The sequence below is a fragment of the Rana temporaria genome, chromosome 10 (genome assembly GCF_905171775.1).
Source record: "Rana temporaria chromosome 10, aRanTem1.1, whole genome shotgun sequence".
NCBI classification, from domain to species: domain Eukaryota; kingdom Metazoa; phylum Chordata; class Amphibia; order Anura; family Ranidae; genus Rana; species Rana temporaria.
In genome coordinates, this window is record NC_053498.1 from 29,244,730 (window position 1) to 29,264,430 (window position 19,701).

Genomic DNA, 19,701 nt, shown 5'->3' on the forward strand with positions numbered 1-19,701 from the left:
AATGTGCAGGTAAGTATGACGTGTTTGTTCTTTTTTTAATAAAAAAAAAAAATAGACTTTAGTATCACTTTAACCACTTCCCGCCCAGTCAATAGCAAATCCGATCGTTATAAGAAGCCTCTATCAGAGGCTTCTTACCATGTGATCAGCTGTGACCAATCACAGCTGATCATCGCGTGAACCAGGAAGTGTCGGTAAACAGCATTTCTTGGTTCACGCTGACAGGGAGAGCCGATCGGCGGCTCTCCCTGTCAGAGGGGGGGGGGTCTGTGCTGATAATCAGCACATTGATTATCAGCACAGCCAATCACCTGCCAACCAGTGCCCCCATAATAAAGTATGGCAGTGCCCACCACAGTGCCAATCCCTACCCACCACAGTGCCAATCACTGCCCACCACATTGCTAATCACTGCCCATCAGTAACACCTGTCAGTGCCTCATCATCAGTGCTGCTCATCAGTGCCACCTGTCAGTGCCAATCAGTACTGCCTATCAGTGACGCCTTTCAGTGCCCATCACAGCCGCCTGTCAGTGCCCTTCAGCACTGCCTGTCAGTGCCCATCAGTGCTGCATATCAGTGCCACCTATTGGTGCCCATGAATTCCACATATCAGTGCCAACTCATCAGTGCTGCCTCTGCCTCTCCCTGTCAGTGAAGGGGAAAACAAGATTTTATGACAGAAACTAAATTTTTTTTTTTTTTTTTTTAAATGTTGGTCTTTTTTAGTTTGTTTAGCAAATAATAAAAACAGCAGAGGTGATCAAATACCACCAAAAGAAAGCTCTATTTGTGGGAAGAAAATGATAAAAAATTTAGTTTGGGTACAGTGTTGCATGACCGCGCAATTGTCATTCAAAACTGAAAATTGTCCTGGGCAGGAAGGGGCGTAAGTGGTATTGAAGTGATTAAATAGAAAGTTCCATGGATATATACATTGATTTAAAAAATATATATATACAGTATATCATCTGTATCATTATAGTTACTGAAAAGTGCTTCAGGCTCAACTTTGCTTCACCAAATATTTTCCAACACTATGTATAAAAATGTACCCCAAATAAAAAAAGGAACCAAACAAGTTTATGACAAATGTACTTAGCAGTCACTGTTTATTTAGCACTAACTGAAATATCTGTGCAGTTAATATGGGAAAAGTCAGGTGCCTGGAGATGAGCCATGGAAATGGGCAATCTGTTCATAATGCAGACCTTTATAAATACTGTCCGGAGCTGGCCATGGTCCGTTAAACATTTCAACTTGTCCAAGAAGAGTTGCCATCAGCTCACGATGCTCTATCTTTGGATATGGATGTTCCTGGGGCTTGCAGGTAAATGCTAATCACCATCTCATATAATGTCTGTTGCAGCTCAGATGATTGCATTGTAACATGAATAGATAATTGTTCCTAAAATACAGTCGTGCTCATAAGTTTACATACCCTGGCAGAATTTATGATTTCTTGGCCATTTTTCAGAGAATATGAACGATAACATAAAAAATTTTCTTTCACTAATGGTTCTTGTTTGGCCGAAACAATTTATTATCAATAAACGATGTTTACTATTTTTAAATCATAATCACAACAGAAACTACCCAAATTACCCGATTAAAAGTTTACCGTGTATTGCCCCCTTTAACATCAATGACAGCTTGAAGTCTTTTGTGGTATTTGTGGATGAGGCCCTTTATCTTCTCAGATGCTAAAGCTGCCTATTCCTCTTGGCAAAAATAGGATTTTTGTACTCACCGTAAAATCCATTTCTCTGAGTTCATGGACGGACACAGCAACCTTTGACCTTAGGGTTATATCTCTCCTGGAAGGAAGATGCATAACCCTACTGTCAAAGGATGCGGTGTCCATCCATGAACGGAAGAGAAAATAGGATTTTTGTACTCACAGTAAAATCCATTTCTCTGAGTTCATGGACTGACACAGCATCCTTTGACAGTAGGGTTATGCACCTTCCTTCCAGGAGAGATATAACCCTAAGGTCAAAGGCTGCTGTGTCCGTCCATGAACGGAAGAGAAAAGCCTCCAGTTCCTGTAAATACTTGCTGTCTTGAATGAACTGCACATTTGAGATCTCCCCAGAGTGGCTCAATGATATTGAGGTCAGGAGACTGAGATGGTCACTCCAGAACCTTCACTTTATTCTGCTGTAGCCAATGACAGGTCGACTTGGCCTTGTGTTTATCATCATTGTCATGTTGGAATGTCCAAGTACATCCCATGAGCAGCTTCCTGGCTGATGATTGCGAATGTTCCTCCAGTATTTTTTGATAACATACTGAATTCTTCTTGCCATCAGTTTTGACCAAATTTCCTGTGCCTTTGTAGCTCACACATGAGCGATCCACCTCAGTGTTTCACAGTAGTTGTTGACTCCTCTCCAAATGAAGCTTTATGGTTGTGGCCAAAAAGCTAAATTTTGGTCTCATCACTCCAAATGATTGTGCCAGAAGGTTTGAGACTTGTCTCTGTGCTGTTTGGCATGTTATAAGTGGGATACTTTGTGGCATTTGTGTATTAAAGGCTTTCTTCTGGTAACTTGACCATGCAGCCCATCTTTATTCAAGTGCCTCCTTATTGTGCATCTTGAAACAGCCACACCACATGTTTTCAGAGAGTCCTGTATTTCATCTGAAGTTATTTGTGGGTTTTTCTTTACATCCCAAACAATTTTCCTGTCAGTTGGGGCTGAAATTTTAGTTGGACTACCTGACCGTGGTTTGGTTTTAACAGAACCCCTCATTTTTCACTTCTTGAACACTGCTGATTGGCATTGAGATTACTTGGAAATCTTTTTATATGCCTTTCCTGTTTTATACAGTTCAACTACCTTTTCCTGCAGATCTTTTGACAATTCTTTTGCTTTCCCCAGGACTCAGAATCCAGAAACGTCAGTGCAGCACTGGATGAAAAATGCAAGGGTCTATCAGGAGTCCAGAAACTCATTGACCTTTTATACACACACACTATTTACAAGCAAACAGATCACAGGTGAAAATGGTTACCTTTAGAGTCGGTTCACACACAGGCGACTTGAGAGGCAACTTGCAAAATGATTTCTGTATTGAAGTCAATGCAAGTCCCCCCGAGTCACCCTTAAAGTCATACAGGAATCTTTTTCTAAGTCAGATCGACTTGCGTCGCTCTATTATAACGGTTCCATTGAATAGAGCGGACCGCGACTTGTCAAGCGGCTGAGTCGTCTGACAGGTCGCCCCTGTGTGAACTGGCTCTAAATAGCCATTCAAACCCCTTTGTGTCAACTTGTGTGCATGTAATCCGGACAAAATAACCAGGGTATGAACTTTTGATCAGGGTCATTTGGGTAGTCTCTGTTGCCATTATGATTTAAAAAGAGTAAACACAGTTGATTGATAACAAATTGCTTCAGCCAAACACTAACCATGAGTGAAAGAAAAGTTTTTGTGTTATTATTCATATTCTCTGAAAAATGGCCAAGAAATCATAAATTCTGCCAGGGTATGTAAACTTATGAGCACAACTGTAGATATTGTATTGCATTGAAGTGTCTGCATATCCACTACATTGTTTTCTGTTTTAGATCCAATGCAGAAGTATTAGAACACCAGGGCCCAGATTCTCGTAGATGGGCGTAAAACTCTGTGGGCGTAACGTATCTCATTTACGTTACGCCGCCGCAAGTTTTACAGGCAAGTGCTTTATTCACAAAGAACTTGCCTGTAAAGTTGCGGCGGCGTAGCGTAAATCACCCGGCGCAAGCCCGCCTAATTCAAATTAGCCGGGTAGGGGGCGTGGAGCATTTAAATTAAGCGCGTTCCCACGCCGAACCGCATGCGCCGTCCGAAAAATATCCCAGGGTGCATTGCTTCAAATTACTCAGCAAAGACGTCATTGGTTTTGACGTGAACGTAAATGGCGTCCAGCCCCATTCACGGACGACTTACGCAAACAAAGTAAATTTACAAATTTCGACACAGGAACGACGGCCATACTTAACATTGGTTGCCCCTCATACAGCAGGGGCAACTTTACGCCGCGCAAACCTAACGTAAACGACGTAACTTCACTGCGTCGACCGCACGTACGTTCTGGAATTCGCGTATCTAGCTAATTTGCATACTCGACGGGGAAAACTACGGAGGCGCCACCTAGTGGCCAAAAAAAAAATTACATTTAAGATCCGACAGCGTAAGAGCCTTACGCCTGTCGGATCTAATGGATATCTATGCGTAACTGATTCTAAGAATCAGTCGCATAGATACAACGGCCCAGATTAGGACTTACGACGGCGTACATTGCGTTGCGCCGTCGTATTTTTTATTTGTTTCGATTTCTGTATGTGTCCTTGCTGGGGAGACTCGCTTTCTCTATTTGTGACCACTGACAACATAGTAAGCATTGGGAAAGCCTAGATTTTAAAGCTGTCACCAGAACAATAGATAAGGAAGTTTTTTCAAAGGGGATACCTACCCCAGCGACCACTGTCCAAGAGGGTAATTCCCCTAATTTGGAGAGATTTCCCCATCATTTCCCAGTTACACCTTAGGGAAAGCAAAATGAGGATTAAAAAAATAAACTGGCAGGTGCATTAACTATTCCCTACACCTAAAAGATCTAGAACACCCCAGAGCTAAAGGGAACCTCAATGCAGGGTCCACATGACTGGGGGGTACGCTTTGGCATTTCGCACCAGGAAGTGATGTAGGAGTGGGTGCAGTATTAGCTGGGGCACGGGGCGGGGTTTAGATCACCATGATGTGTCCATATATGAGAGCCCTATCTGGTCATGGGCTATTGGTCATCATGCTGAATGGTGGAAGAAGGATCGAGTCATTGTCTCTGAGCTGTGGGATCGCGGCTGGAGGCCAGGATACTGTGGAGATCATGGACAGCCAATGAGATAGCAGATGGTACCTTCTTTCAGGAACCCAGGTGCAGCAGTTAAGGAAAATCTGTTGGGAAAATGTTATGTGTTAAATATATATATATTTATAAAAATGGTTATTTTTGATAAGTTATTTTTTATGTTATCTTTTGGAATTAATAAAGGGGCCTTTGTTGACCATTTAATCCATAAGATGTCAGGTGTCTTTTTCATAAGTAAGTTTAGCATAAGGATAGGGGTTGTTGTTAGGCAGTATGCGCAATAGCATTGCACCAGTCATGGGCTTTTATTTAAATCTTGGGACAGTCTTACAGAATCCAGGGCAGTTGGGGGTGTTGTTAATAATATTAAATATATATAATAATGGGAAAAGGAAAGGTGTAGAATGAAACCTTCAAGCAAGTTTAAGGCAACCCTGGTTCATTTCCAGAGAGTATAGCATTTAATGGATGTTAGAGTCTTAGGCCTCGTACACACGACCGAACATGTCTGCTGAAACTGGTCGTGTGTACGGCCGCCTGGACAAATTTCCGGCGGATCGGACAGGTTTCCAGCGGACAAATGTTTCTTAGCATGCTAAGAAACATGTCCGCTGGAAGCCTGTCCGTTGGACATGTTCGGTCGTCTGTACGACTCACCGGACATGTCCGCTCGGCCGAAAGCCGTTGCATGCGTCAAAGTGATTCGACGCATGCGTGGAAGCATTGACCTTCCAGGGTCACGCACGTCACCGCGTCATCGTCACGGCGACGGCGCGGCCACGTCACCGCGTATCCTGTCCGCGTGGATTTCGGTTTGATGGTGTGTACAACCATCAGACCGAAATCTCCGAGCGGACATGTCCGATGAAAACGGTCCGCGGACCGTTTTCATCAGACATGTCCCCTCGTGTGTACGAGGCCTTAGATACAGATGACAAGTCCAATAGAGTAAATACAAGATACAGTAAAACCTTGGTTTGAGAGTAACTTGGTTTGAGAGCGTTTTGCAAGACAAGCAAAATGTTTTAATAAATTTTGATTTGATATACAAGCGATGTCTTGATATAAGAGTAGCATCATGTCACAACTGAGTATAAAATAGAAGAGAGGCGCCTCTAAGTGTAGCAATATAGTTACATTTAATGAAGGTACAACATTTTGAAACTCACATGTTCGATGATTAAAAGAGGCACATCTAAGTATGCAGGCATCCGGGGTAAAGCTGTCCACATAGTTCTCTTCACCACTATTGATGTCGTCCCTTCCACGCTATGCTCCATGAGCGGTTCAAGCCTCGCTTTCAGATTGCTCTACTGCAGGGTAGTCTTTCCAGTCACGATTGCAGACTGACAGCGGTGAGAGCCGGCGGTGATGAGGATGGTCTATGTGGACAGCTTTACCCCGAATCCTGCATACTTAGATGTGCCTCATTTAATCATCAACCATGTGAGTTGCCTGTTGTACCTTCATTAAATGTAATCATATTGCTACACTCAGAGGCTCCTCTCTTCTCTTTTATACTCTGTAGCTCCTGCTGGATTTTGCTTCTAATTCCCTTGGGAAAGATGCCATTTGTGGATGGACATTTCATGGTTACACAACCTTACACATTGCTATAATCTTTTTATATGAACTATAAACTGAAGAACTTATGAATAAATTGTTGTGGAACAAATCATTTGAGTTTCCATTATTTCTTATGGGAAAATTTGCTTTGATATAAAGCGCTTTGGATTACAAGCATGTTTCTGGAACGAATTATGCTCACAATCCAAGGTTTTACTGTATTATAAATTGAAGCCCCTATTAGTGTAGCATTTTTTTATGTTAAGAGTCTCAGAAACAGATGACAAGTCCACCAGAGAAAATGCAAGTTATTATATTTAGAAGCCCTAGGAGTCTTCATTTCTTCCTTTCATCACTTTAGCAAGGATACAGACAGTGGCCAAGATCCACAAAGAAATTATCTATTGATACGCCGCGTAATTTCTAAGATGCCCCGTCGTATTTTTGTTTTGTATCCACAAAACAAGATACGACTGAATGTGGGCTCGATCCGACTGGCGTACGTCTTAGTACGCCGTCGGATCTTAGATGCATATTTACGCTGGCCGTTAGGTGGCGCTTCCGTCGATTTCCGCGTTAAATATGCAAATTAGCTAGATACGCCAATCCACAAACGTACGTCCGCCCGGCGCTTTTTTTACGTCGTTTACGTAAGGCTTTTTTCGGCGTAACGTTACCCCTGCTCTATGAGGCGTACGCAATGTTAAGTATGGACCTCGGGCCAGCGTCAAATTTTCCGTTGTGTACGTCGTTTGCGTAAAACGTTCGTGAATAGGACTTTGCGTAGAATTACGTTGACATCGAAAGCATTGGCTTGTTGCGTGTTAATTTCGAGCATGCGCACTGGGATACCCCCACGGACGGCACATGTGCCGTTAAAAAAAAACGACGATTACGTGGGGTCAATAGGAATTACCATAAAACACGTCCCCATCTCATCCATTTGAATTGCGCGCCCTTACGCCGACACAGTTACACTACACGCCCGCTGTAACTTACGGCGCGAATTCTTTGAGGATACGGAAACTACGCTGTAAGTTACGGCGGCGTAGTGTATCTGAGATACGCCATGCCGGACATATAGATGCGCCAAGGTACGTGGATCTGGCCCAGTATATATAAATATGTGTTATAAGAGAAAAACGTGAGAGCTACTATGTTCTAATTTTTAAGTAAATATAAACCATCAACCTCCAGTGAATATAGTGAAAATAAACTCTGAAAAAAAAAAATATATATATATATATATATATATATATATATATATATATATATATATATATATATATTACATGTATAGTGACCTTGAATTAGCTGCAAACAATTAGTAGTGTACTCAAAAGACACTGCATAATAAATGTAAAATAAAAAGATGGGAATGATGCGCTTAATCAATAATGTGCCATAGTAATATACTCAAAGAAAAAATATGATGAGTATCCAAACATACAAAAAAAAAATGTGAATAAAGTCCAACTAAAGCCCAATGGTAGGAGTTAGTTCATATAAAGGCAAAGAGATAACTTGATAGAAGAAAAAACAGATAAAACATCTATCCAAGTATCGACTGTTCAATTTATGAATTGGTCGCTCACCTCCAACAATGACCCAAGGGTCAAACAAGGCTCATCAGATAGTCAGATAAGAAATCCTACTGATGGATCTGTAAAGGCATCCAGGTTCCAGGCAAAGACAAAGAACTACGTCCAAAACTTGGCATCAAAACATCTTGGGTAATTTCACATATAGAGTTAACAGCTCGCTCAAAGGAATGGCACTTCTTGTATAAATGGCGCTCAAAGGAAACAAAGAACAGCCATAGTGCAATATTGCCAAATGAAAAGTAAATTTATTTAGTAAAAAAACTGCTTACATCAAGTAATGATAAAAACCACAGTAAAAAGCAATGGGAATAGTGACACACAGGCCTCCTCACCGTGCTTCTGTTAAAACACCAATGGAACTGACGTCACAAGGCTCCACCCAACGCGACGCGTTGCGTCACTGGTCATGTGACTTCCTCAGGGCAAGCCCATTCCCATTTTTTTCTTTTACAGTATATATAACTATATACACCATACATATATTTTTCAAACATACTTAGAATAATTCAAATACTCAATTACTTAAAACAGGTGGGTATGTCTCTTTTTGCTGCAGTTAGAACTATAATGTTGTACAGGGAACTCCAGGCATGTAGTACTATAGACCATAGAAGGTCCAATGATGTCACTTTTTCAGCATGAATGGCCTACATTTTGTCCCCTCTGGTGACCTGGCCTTGCATTCTACACAGACCTATCTACACTACTCTCTGTTGCAATGCTGGAGGCTGGATGATGTTTATTGTGATGCTGCATTCACAACAGCAGCCACTCTCCACCAAAATCACAAACTTGCCCTTCCTTCACACCCATTAGCTACCAAGAACAAGAGGAGCTGCTGTGTCAATGCATATAGTCAATTAAAACTGACCCAAGGCTATGAACTCTCCCCATGTGATAGTTCTAGTGTCAGGGATTTGCCCAGTGCTGTCACAGAGTTGGTGTGCATGAGCATCAATACCCCAAGTACCTGGAAATATTTTTCTTGCTCTTAGGCCGCGTACACACGGTCGGACAAAACCGATGAGAATGGACCGAGGTTCAGTTTCATCGGTCCAAACCGACCGTGTGTATAGCCCATCGGTCTGTTTTCCTTCGGTCCAAAATTTTAAAACATGCTTTAAAATCGAACCGATGGCCCGCTGCCCGATCGGTCCAAACCGATCGTTAGTACAGAAAGCATCGGTTCAAAACCCACGCATGCTCAGAATCAAGTCGACGCATGCTTGGAAGCATTGAACTTTGTTTTATTCAGCACGTCGTGTGTTTGACGTCACCGCGTTCTGACCCCTTCGGTTTTTGGAACGATGGTGTGTACGCACATCAGACCATCAGGCCACTTCAGAGGTGAACCGATGGAAATGGCCCGTCGGACCATTCTCATTGGTTTGGAACGACCGTGTGTACGCGGCCTGACTCGCTGAATATAGCAGTGGTGGAGCAAATGGAAAATTATTATATGCTCTTGGGAAGTGGGAGTAAAGTTATAACTTTCCTAAAAGTTGGCAGCAAATTTGGGGTCTCTGTTCCACCAAGTATTTGTAAACTCTTTTTGATTCTTTTAAAGCTGCTGCTCCTCGGTATGATGATGATGATAAGATCATCAATGGCTATGAGTGTGCCCTCCATTCCCAACCTTGGCAGGTTTATTTCACCTATAATGGACAACGTTGGTGTGGTGGCTCCCTGGTCACAGCACGGTGGATCATATCTGCAGCTCATTGCTATAAGCAGTAAGTTCTATAATTCTTCTTTGTAGATTGTTAATACTTGGCTATCCTGAACACAAACCCTAGAGCCAAAATTACTTGGATCCCTGAAAATGATCAGAGAATCTTGGGCTAGCCATAGCAATTAGATTTGTAGTTGTCTGAACAGTTAGACCAGTGGGGATCCCCTCTGCTACTTTGTAAAGCGCAAGCACTGGTCAGTGCATGATTCCCATTAAAAGATAAGTTCATCTTTAAAAAAAAAAAAAAATGCACATTTTTTTGCAGGTAAAATAAATGTGCATTTATTATTTCTTTCTTCAGAGCCCACTCCATGTGATGGGGATGAATGGTAACAGTTGGGAATATCTTATCAACGTCCTTGCTACAGGGCAGGATGGGATGATGCTATCTCTGGGAGGAAAAAATATTTAACAGAAACCATTGTACACATAGGGCCATATCCACAAAGAAGTTACGTTGGCGTATCTATTGATACGCCGTGTAACTTCTAGGATGCTCCGGCGTATCTTTGTTTTGTATCCACAAAACAAGATACGCCAGAATGGAGGCTAGATCCGACTGACGTACGTCTTAGTACGCCGTCGGATCTCAGGTGTATATTTACACTGGCCGCTAGGTGGCGCTTCCGTTGATTTCCGCGTAGAATATGCAAATTGGCGTAGCCAATGTTAAGTATGGACGTCCGGCCAGCGTTGAATTTTCCGTCGTTTACGTCGTTTGCGTAAAACGTTTGCGAATAGGGCTTTGCATAAATTACGTTCACGTCGTCTAGGCATTGAGCGGGCGTAATTTAATTTGAAAATTCTACGTGATACTGAGCATGCGCGCGCATGCGCCGTACGCAAAAAAGCGTCATTTACGTGGGGTCATGCTTTAACATAAAACATGCCCCACTGTTCCTCATTTGATTTAGGCGCGCTTACGCCGGCAGATTTACGCTACGCCGCTGTAACTTTAGTGGCAAGTGCTTTGTGAATACAGCTGTCAGGAACGTTACTTACCGAGGCCGAGATGCTGAGGGCGGCTCACCTTTGCGACCCTGTGCAGACCACTCCCTGGAGTTAGAACAGAGGAGGGACGGCACAAGGAGGCACCGGTGCCGGGAACTGGTAGGCAGACCTGGTGCAGCTGACGAAAGCAGGGCAGGTGCAGAGGACTGGAGACAGTCGTTGATCAGGCAGGAACAGGCAGGTAAGTCCAGAAGGGACAAACAGGAAACAAGGCAAATCCGGGTCACAGGCCGTGGGTCAGGAGTTGGAGAGATCAGAGGAAGTCCGTGAGAGCAAGCCAAGGTCAAGGGGCAGGAGACAACAGCAAATCCGATAAGCAGGCAGGGGTCAAGTGTAGGAGATGGCAGAGAATCGTCAAGGTCCAATCCGGGTCAAGCAGGTCTGGGTATACAGGTTTCCAAGGTTCTCTCACAGGGTAAAGCTGACAACGAACCAGCCATTAGCAAAGGGGAAGGGGCTGGCTTAAATAGGCCGCACTGGCCACTGATTGGTCCACAGAAGTACAGGTTTCAGAACCAGGCTCCAATGGACAGCACACAGAATAGAACTGAGCAGTGGCTCAGAGACAAAAGAGCTGGACCTTCAATGGAGAGATCCTGGGTTCGATTCCACCCAGGACCAACTAGGGAAAGAGACCGTAAAAGGTCTGTGCCCTGACAGTCCCCCCCCCCTAGGGGCGGACTCCGGACGCCCAACCTGTCCGTTAGTTCCAGAAGCTCCTGATGGGAAGCTTGGATAAAACGGGGAGCATGTAGATTGTCACTTTTTCTTTTTTGGCTTTTTTGATCCTGAAGTTCTGGTAGGGGGCGCCCTCCTTGCTTGTAAAGCTCGTTCCAATATCTCCAGATCCTGTTTACGGACCATAGTACCATTTGAGGCATATGTGCAGTCTGGAGGGAGAACTTCACTTGGGGAGATATGATCTGGAATTTCAACTGGGGACACTGGAACTGGGGACACAGGAACCGAAGACACTGGAACTGGGGACACAGGAACTGAAGACACAGGAACTGAAGACACAGGAACTGAAGACACAGGAACTGAAGACACAGGAACTGAAGACACAGGAACTGAAGACACAGGAACTGAAGACACTGGAACTGAAGACACTGGAACTGAAGACACTGGAACTGGGGACACAGGAACTGAAGACACTGGAACTGGGGACACAGGAACTGAAGACACTGGAACTGGGGACACAGGAACTGAAGACACTGGAACTGAAGACACTGGAACTGGGGACACAGGAACTGAAGACACTGGAACTGGGGACACAGGAACCGAAGACACTGGAACTGGGGACACAGGAACCGAAGACACTGGAACTGGGGAGGTAGGTACAGATTCTGAGGCATAGAAAAAACTTCCAATAGTACCCACTTGAAGAAGCTTTGGCCGAGGTGGGCGAGTTGGGCAAAGCGATATAAGGTGCCCGCTAGCACCACAATAAAAGCAAAGTCCATGGGCTCTTCTCCGCTCTCTTTCTGCCATAGATAGGCTGGACCGGATGACCCCGATCTGCATGGGTTCTTCCTCCTCCAAGGTAGGCGTGTGTGCATCCACAGAAATGTCAAGGCCTTGTGATGGGGAAACTTCCAGGCTGGGCACATACGGAGTCTCATAATTTGGCACACACTGGGCTGGCTGGAGGTCATAACCGTACTGGGGCTTCCTATCCTTGGGTACCCGTAGGCCTCGTGAACTAAGAGCAGACCTGGGAGTGCTGGTCCTCTTGGAAGCAGGGATATATGAGTCCAGAGCAGACATGAACGTCTCCCAGCTGTCCAAGACTGGACTTTTTTCCTGCAGCAGCAGGTGAGCCCACGATTTGACCTGCCCTGTTAGCAAGTTGACGGAGGCTCTAACCTTAATATAGTCCGTGGCATAGGTCCTAGGTTTAAGGGTGAACAATAGCTCACAGTCAGTTTTAAAGCACAAGAAGGATGCACGGTTCCCATCGAATATTTCTGGCATACGAACAAATGGCTCATAATATACAGGTTCCGGGGCTGGGCGTGTTGTCTCTTTAAATTTTTGGACTTCTTGTTGTAGTTCCTGAATAATATGGTTCAGGCTGGAGACTTGCAGAGCCAAGGAAGTGAGCATTTTGAACAAGTCTGCGGACTCCATGTTATCCGTCAGTCCATTATGTAATTCTTGCAATTTTTGAACGGCAACCGTCAAAACAGACACCTGTTGACACAGGTTTTCAAGGGGTGAGCATGCCCTGTCGGCCTCAGACATAATGGCTGGTTCGTAATGTCAGGAACGTTACTTACCGAGGCCGAGATGCTGAGGGCGGCTCACCTTTGCGACCCTGTGCAGACCACTCCCTGGAGTTAGAACAGAGGAGGGACGGCACAAGGAGGCACCGGTGCCGGGAACTGGTAGGCAGACCTGGTGCAGCTGACGAAAGCAGGGCAGGTGCAGAGGACTGGAGACAGTCGTTGATCAGGCAGGAACAGGCAGGTAAGTCCAGAAGGGACAAACAGGAAACAAGGCAAATCCGGGTCACAGGCCGTGGGTCAGGAGTTGGAGAGATCAGAGGAAGTCCGTGAGAGCAAGCCAAGGTCAAGGGGCAGGAGACAACAGCAAATCCGATAAGCAGGCAGGGGTCAAGTGTAGGAGATGGCAGAGAATCGTCAAGGTCCAATCCGGGTCAAGCAGGTCTGGGTATACAGGTTTCCAAGGTTCTCTCACAGGGTAAAGCTGACAACGAACCAGCCATTAGCAAAGGGGAAGGGGCTGGCTTAAATAGGCCGCACTGGCCACTGATTGGTCCACAGAAGTACAGGTTTCAGAACCAGGCTCCAATGGACAGCACACAGAATAGAACTGAGCAGTGGCTCAGAGACAAAAGAGCTGGACCTTCAATGGAGAGATCCTGGGTTCGATTCCACCCAGGACCAACTAGGGAAAGAGACCGTAAAAGGTCTGTGCCCTGACAACAGCACTTGCCTCTCAAAGTTGCGGCGGCGTAGCGTTACTACAATACGCTACACCTATTTAAAGATACGCCTATCTACGTGGATCTGGCCCATTATCTGTAGTAACCCTTTGATATCTACAGTTCCTCTTTTTTCTTATATCCAACTTGCACAGGCCCAAGTACCTGATTGCTCACCTTGGGGAACACGATACTACTAAACAAGAAGGAACAGAGCAGCATATCCAGGTGGAAAAGGCTTATCAGTACTTCTACTATAACCAGTATTACATAGATCATGATTTCATGATGGTCAAACTAGCTGAGCCTGCCCAGTTCAATCAATATGTCCAACCCATCCCAATAGCCACGTCCTGTCCAAATGATGGAAGTCAGTGCCTCGTGTCAGGCTGGGGAAACCTGAAGACCTCTGGAGGTAAATTCATTTTCTTGGATTCAGAAATAATAATTTTAACAGTGAATTTTATTTAAAAAAAAATAAAAAAGTTAAAGCATAAACACTTCTGATTTGCCCTGTAAAGCACAGATTGGCTTTAAAGCAAGGATGTACTTTTCGTTTTCACACTTTCTCTGCTATAGTTTTTTTACCCAATGATGGGTACAGGTTAAATATTCTGTCAGGTCTCTATTGCTGTCTGTTTCCCTTTGGAAGATACAGTAATCTTCACTTTCTTTGCAGTCACCAGGCAAAGAAGTGAGGGGAAAATCACTTAAATGGGGACTCAACTTACCGTATATAGTCGAGTATAAGCCGAGTTTTTCAGCACATTTTTTTGTGCTGAAAATGCCCCCCTTGGCTTATACTCGAGTCACCTTTTTGCGCCTGATCTCCCGGACTTTGGGGACCCAGTACTGGCCGGCCGTAGGTCCCCTTGGCACACATATAGCCTCTCTCTTCCTCTACACGTGTGCAAAGTTTGCTGTCCGGGTAACTTTGGGGACCCGGTACCGTCCGGTCGTAGGCCCCCTGGACCCCAAACTTGGCACACATATAGCCCCACCTCTACAAATGTGCACCCCTTCTATATACACCTATGTTAAATGTAAGTATAGTCATGGACACAGTGAGGCATGGGCACCATGAGGCATAGACACAGTGAGGCATGGACGCAGTGAGGCATGGACGCAGTGAGGCATGGACGCAGTGAGGCATGGACGCAGTGAGGCATGGGCACAATGAGGCATGGGCACAGTGAGGCAAAGTGAGGCACACTAAGGCATGCAGATGGACACCCTAGGCTTATACTCAAGTCAATAAGTTTTCCCGTTTTTTAGTGGTAAAATTAGTGCCTCGGCTTATATTCGGGTCGGCTTATACTCAAGTATATACGGTAGCTAAATACAAGCTTGTTGCATGTTCTAACCTCACTCCCACTATGCAAAACGGAGCAAAGTTGTTTTAACCGGAACTGCATTTTTAGTTAAAATACTTGTGTAAATGATAATGCAAAAATAATGCAAAAGTACACTGCATCTTAGTTGATAATAATTTGTTTTACTTATTTTTATATATTTATTTTTAGTACAGTATCCTGAAGTTTTACAGTGTCTTGACCTCCCTGTTTTGTCGGACTCCAGCTGTAAAGCTGCTTATCCAAATAAGATCACTGACAATATGTTCTGTGCTGGTTACCTAGAAGGTGGAAAAGACTCATGCCAGGTTAGTATTAAAGATAAATAGAAATATTAATATTCCTAAATGTCTTTATACTGTATTACTTGGATAAACAAATCCATAGCAGACTATATGACTACTGTAACCAGTGGTGGAACTATCATTCGGGACAGAGTAGGGGGGGGGGGGGCTGGTCAGGATCAGAAGGCAAGTTGTGTTATGTAATGTCTATCTGTTGCTCACTGTTCTGTTACTTGTACAGCGTGGCTGTTACTGCTCTTCTCCCTGTACGTGTAAAGCAAATGCAGAACTCGGAGATGAGACATAATCTCCTCCCAAGAGGAATATAATTATTAACATGGTCACAAATGAAGCTGAAGAAGGGGCTTACAGTTACATTGCTACAGTGTAATTGTAACCCCCCATTTCCAAAGCTTCATTGGTGGAAGTGTAATTCCGACTGCTGCTGCCACCAATGAAGCTTGAAAAACAGGGACAAGCTAAAGATAACTACTAACGAGTGGTAGCGTAAATAGGGAAAGCAGCAGGAGTGACAACAGCAAGATATTGGCAGGTGAGAGCACAATAATCTGGCAAACAGGAAGCGCAAAGGCATGGCCTAAGTAGAATGTTCATTGGAGGAACAAAAAGCTCAATGTTCAGCAGAAACCAGGCATAGGGCAGGATCAGACAGGGTGCTGTTTGACATCTCAGGTAGCTCAGCAAGAACAGACATCACCAGACACAGCAGAGGGTGCAGGTTCAGAAGCAGGTCCTCACAGTTCTTGCCTCAGTTTCCAAGCCAAAATGGTGGCCACAGACAAGGATTTGAAGTAATTAGCTGTTTGAAGGATCTAGAGCAGTGGTCATCAACCTAGTCCTCAGGGCCCACTAACAGGCCAGGTTTGCAAGATAACTAAAATACATCACAGGTAGGGATGAGCTTTATGTTCGAGTCGAACATGAGTTAAATAGCGAACAATTTGGCGTGTTCGCGGCAAATTCGAAAAGTTGCAGAACATCGTTTAAAAGTCTATGAGAGAAAACAAAAGTGCTAATTTTAAAGGTGTTTTTTTTAAAGCTGTTCTCACCTACATCATATTACACATTCCTTAAATCAGACGTCTGACCTTTAGACTGCTAACTCACAACACATATCTATCATCAATAGCATCTTCACACAATGAAAGGTCTTAGGAGCAGATGTACTTAGTTGGCATCTCAACAGCCTAGGTTAAGCATTGAAGTAGACACTCTTATTGACCGGTTTGGGGTCAGAATGAAATCACCTGTAATATGTCCAGATCTCCTGCAATACATGAATTAACAGTAATGTCCCATCTCATGTAATTTATAATTAATATTTCTCAGTTACCCTATGCCCAAAAGGGGCACAGGGTGACCCTAGACCCAAGAGTCATTAGTGACGCTGGCACAGGAGTACCCCCCATCCTTCCAAAGTCTCTGGGTGTCACGGGTCATTCCGTTACAGAATTGTTGGGTCCCGGCAATACAGATGCAAGCAATTGAAAAAAAAAAAACAGCATGGGTTCCCCCCCAGTCCATTACCAGGCCCTTTGGAAATGTCATTTTGTGCAGAGACTTTTCTAAGCACGGGAAACATGCACCACTTTACAGGCATACTATAGTCACCCCCTGGTACGAAATTTAAAGGAATATTTTACTTTTATTGTTTTACTTTAAGCATTATTAAAACCACTTCTCCCGAAAAAACGTCAGTTTTTAAAACTATTTTTTTGCATTGATACATGTTCCCTGGGGCAGGACCCAGGTCCCCAAACACTTTTTATGACAATAACTTGCATACTAGCCTTTAAAATTAGCACTTGATTTTTCATGTTTGTGTCCCATAGACTTTAACGGTATTCTGCTGCGAACCTAACCGGGGGGTGTTCGGCTCATCCCTAATCACAGGTGATATTTTCTGCTCAGTGAACGCACTATTCTAGTTTGCATCTCCCCAAGGTAATACATCAAATCTGACCTGTTAGTGGGCCCTGAGGACAGGGTTGATGACCACTGATCTAGAAAACTTAAAGTATGAAAGTTGGGGTTGTGCAACAGGCAGGGTAATGGTCAGGGAGTAATGGTCAGGCGTTTACACAAGACTGGAGTTGGGAATTGGACCTTTTGGACCTTTTGCTGCTTGATTAATATCCACTATTTGGTGATATAATAGGTTTGCCCACATGCCATCTGTATAAGAAGTCTTTGAGACCCAAGTAAACAATCATGAGCCCAGCTAACTTGCAAATTCTGGTACCAAAGCATGATATTTAAATCTAGAATTGTACTATATATCTGAAATAAAGTTTTTTTTTTTTATAAATTAAATGTGCCAATATCTATAACTTTTTTATTCTGGTTTTGAGGTAGAACAGTTAATACATACTTTTAGAAACTGGAGGGTTTATTCCACATATTTCATTATGCTTTTGGTAATGCCCTGCACTGAAGTATCTTGATTTCCACAGGGGGATTCTGGTGGACCACTGGTTTGCAATGGAAAGCTGTATGGAGTGGTTTCCTGGGGTCAAGGATGTGCGCAAAGTGGATATCCTGGTGTCTATACCAAAGTCTGCATCTATTTTGACTGGATTAAGAATGTTATTGAGAAATACTGAAGTCAACCTTACACCAAAGCAAATGTATATTAAAGCATTGTCCATTTTCTTAACATCTCTTAGTGTTCATATTACTTTACTCTACTTGTGGTTTTTAGGGCTCTCCTGTGCATAACTAAACACTGATAAGTTTTTGAGTCACCAAGGTCTTTGACGCAAGGATATGTTATATTTTAACCACAGCCATGTAACTTTTTAGTGATCCAGCTGTTGTTTACAGAGGTCTAAATAGAACATGGCAGTATGACTGTATAAGTGAACTAGTGCTATATCAATATTAAGCAAATGATAAACTGAAACCCCACAAATGCTGTAACACAGTCAAAACATATGTTATAGCAACTGTAAAAAATCACATATCTGTCATGCTTGGTAATTTCCCATACAGTGAACACAACGTTCCCATACAGTATATTGAACAGATAAATTAAAAAAAGGAATCAGAATTAATCGGAGCCTGATTTTCACACTGTCACGCTCAAATCAAGCTCAAGCTCAAATCATGAAAAATTGAGGCAAGTATACACTGTAGAAGGATATGCTTTTTCATTTTCCATTTGAGAGTAGGAATGACATGAATCCCCCCCCCCCCCCGGTTTTGTTCGCATCAGAACTTGGGTAACTCCACCCCCCTTCTAATGTCATTTGATGTCACGTAATGTCAGAGGGGGGCAGGGGTCACCTGTTTACGTCACGGGGTGGCCCCGCTCACAGCTATATAACAGCTGTCAATGCAGAAAGCTTGCAGATAGCGGGAACCTCCCATGGAGGCAGAGTTCTTCCATTTTCTTTCTGCAGGCTCTACTCATGTATGTGTACGCTTCTGCATGCAAGCTTGGCGGGACAGGGCACGTTTAAAAATTGTATAATTTTTTTCTTATTTATTTTACCTTTTATTTTAAATTTTTACACTGTTTTTTTTTTTTTTTAAATGGGTCACTTTTATTCCTATTGCAAGGAATGTAAACATCCCTTGTAATAGAAAAAAGCATAACCGGAGAGCGAATCGGCCGGCGCTCGTTGGTGAACCATAGAGATGACTGGTGACCAGACGGTCACAGTCATCTCTATGACCGTCGGAGGGCCGGGCGCGACGTTATGACGTCACGCCCGGTACCCAGAAGTAAACAAAGCCGCTATCGCGGCTGTCGGCATGTAATCTGTGAAATTTTTTTCACCGATTTCATGCTTCTAAGCCTGTAGGAGAGATGTGGGGTCTTATTGACCCCACATCTCTCCATAAAGAGGACCTGTCACACTGATTCCTATTACAAGGGATGTTTACATTCCTTGTAATAGGAATAAAAGTGATCAAAAAAAAAAAATTACAAAAAAAGAAAAAAAAAAAAAAAAAAAAAAAAAAAAAAAAAAAAAAAAAAATAAAAAAAAAAAATTTAAACTCCCCTGTCTCGGGTGCGTGCAGAAGCGAACGCACATGCAAGTCCCGCCCACATATGTAAACACCGTTCAAACCCCACATGTGAGGTATCATCGCGTGCGTTAAAGCGTGTGCAACAATTCTAGCACTAGACCTACTCTGTAACTCAAAAATAGTAACCTGTAAAAAAAATTAAAGCGTTACCTATGGAGATTTTTAAGAACCGAAGTTTGGCGCCATTCCATGAGTGTGCGCAATTTTAAAGCGTGACATGTTAGGTATCTATTTACTCGGCGTAACATCGTCTTTCACATTATACAAAAAAATTGGGCTAACTTTACT

At 43.5% G+C, this 19,701-nt stretch overlaps 1 protein-coding gene across 1 annotated transcript; it reads left to right on the top strand.

Annotated features, from left to right (window-relative positions):
- The first annotated feature begins 910 nt into the window (after positions 1–910).
- LOC120916478 (trypsin-3-like) lies at positions 911–18,034 on the top strand. Its single transcript, XM_040327464.1, has 5 exons — positions 911–1,330; positions 9,599–9,764; positions 13,877–14,136; positions 15,245–15,381; positions 17,832–18,034. The coding sequence occupies exons 1-5, from the start codon at positions 1,180–1,182 to the stop codon at positions 17,979–17,981; spliced, it is 864 nt and encodes a 287-aa protein (XP_040183398.1). The 5' UTR covers positions 911–1,179; the 3' UTR covers positions 17,982–18,034.
- Positions 18,035–19,701: the final 1,667 nt, after the last annotated feature.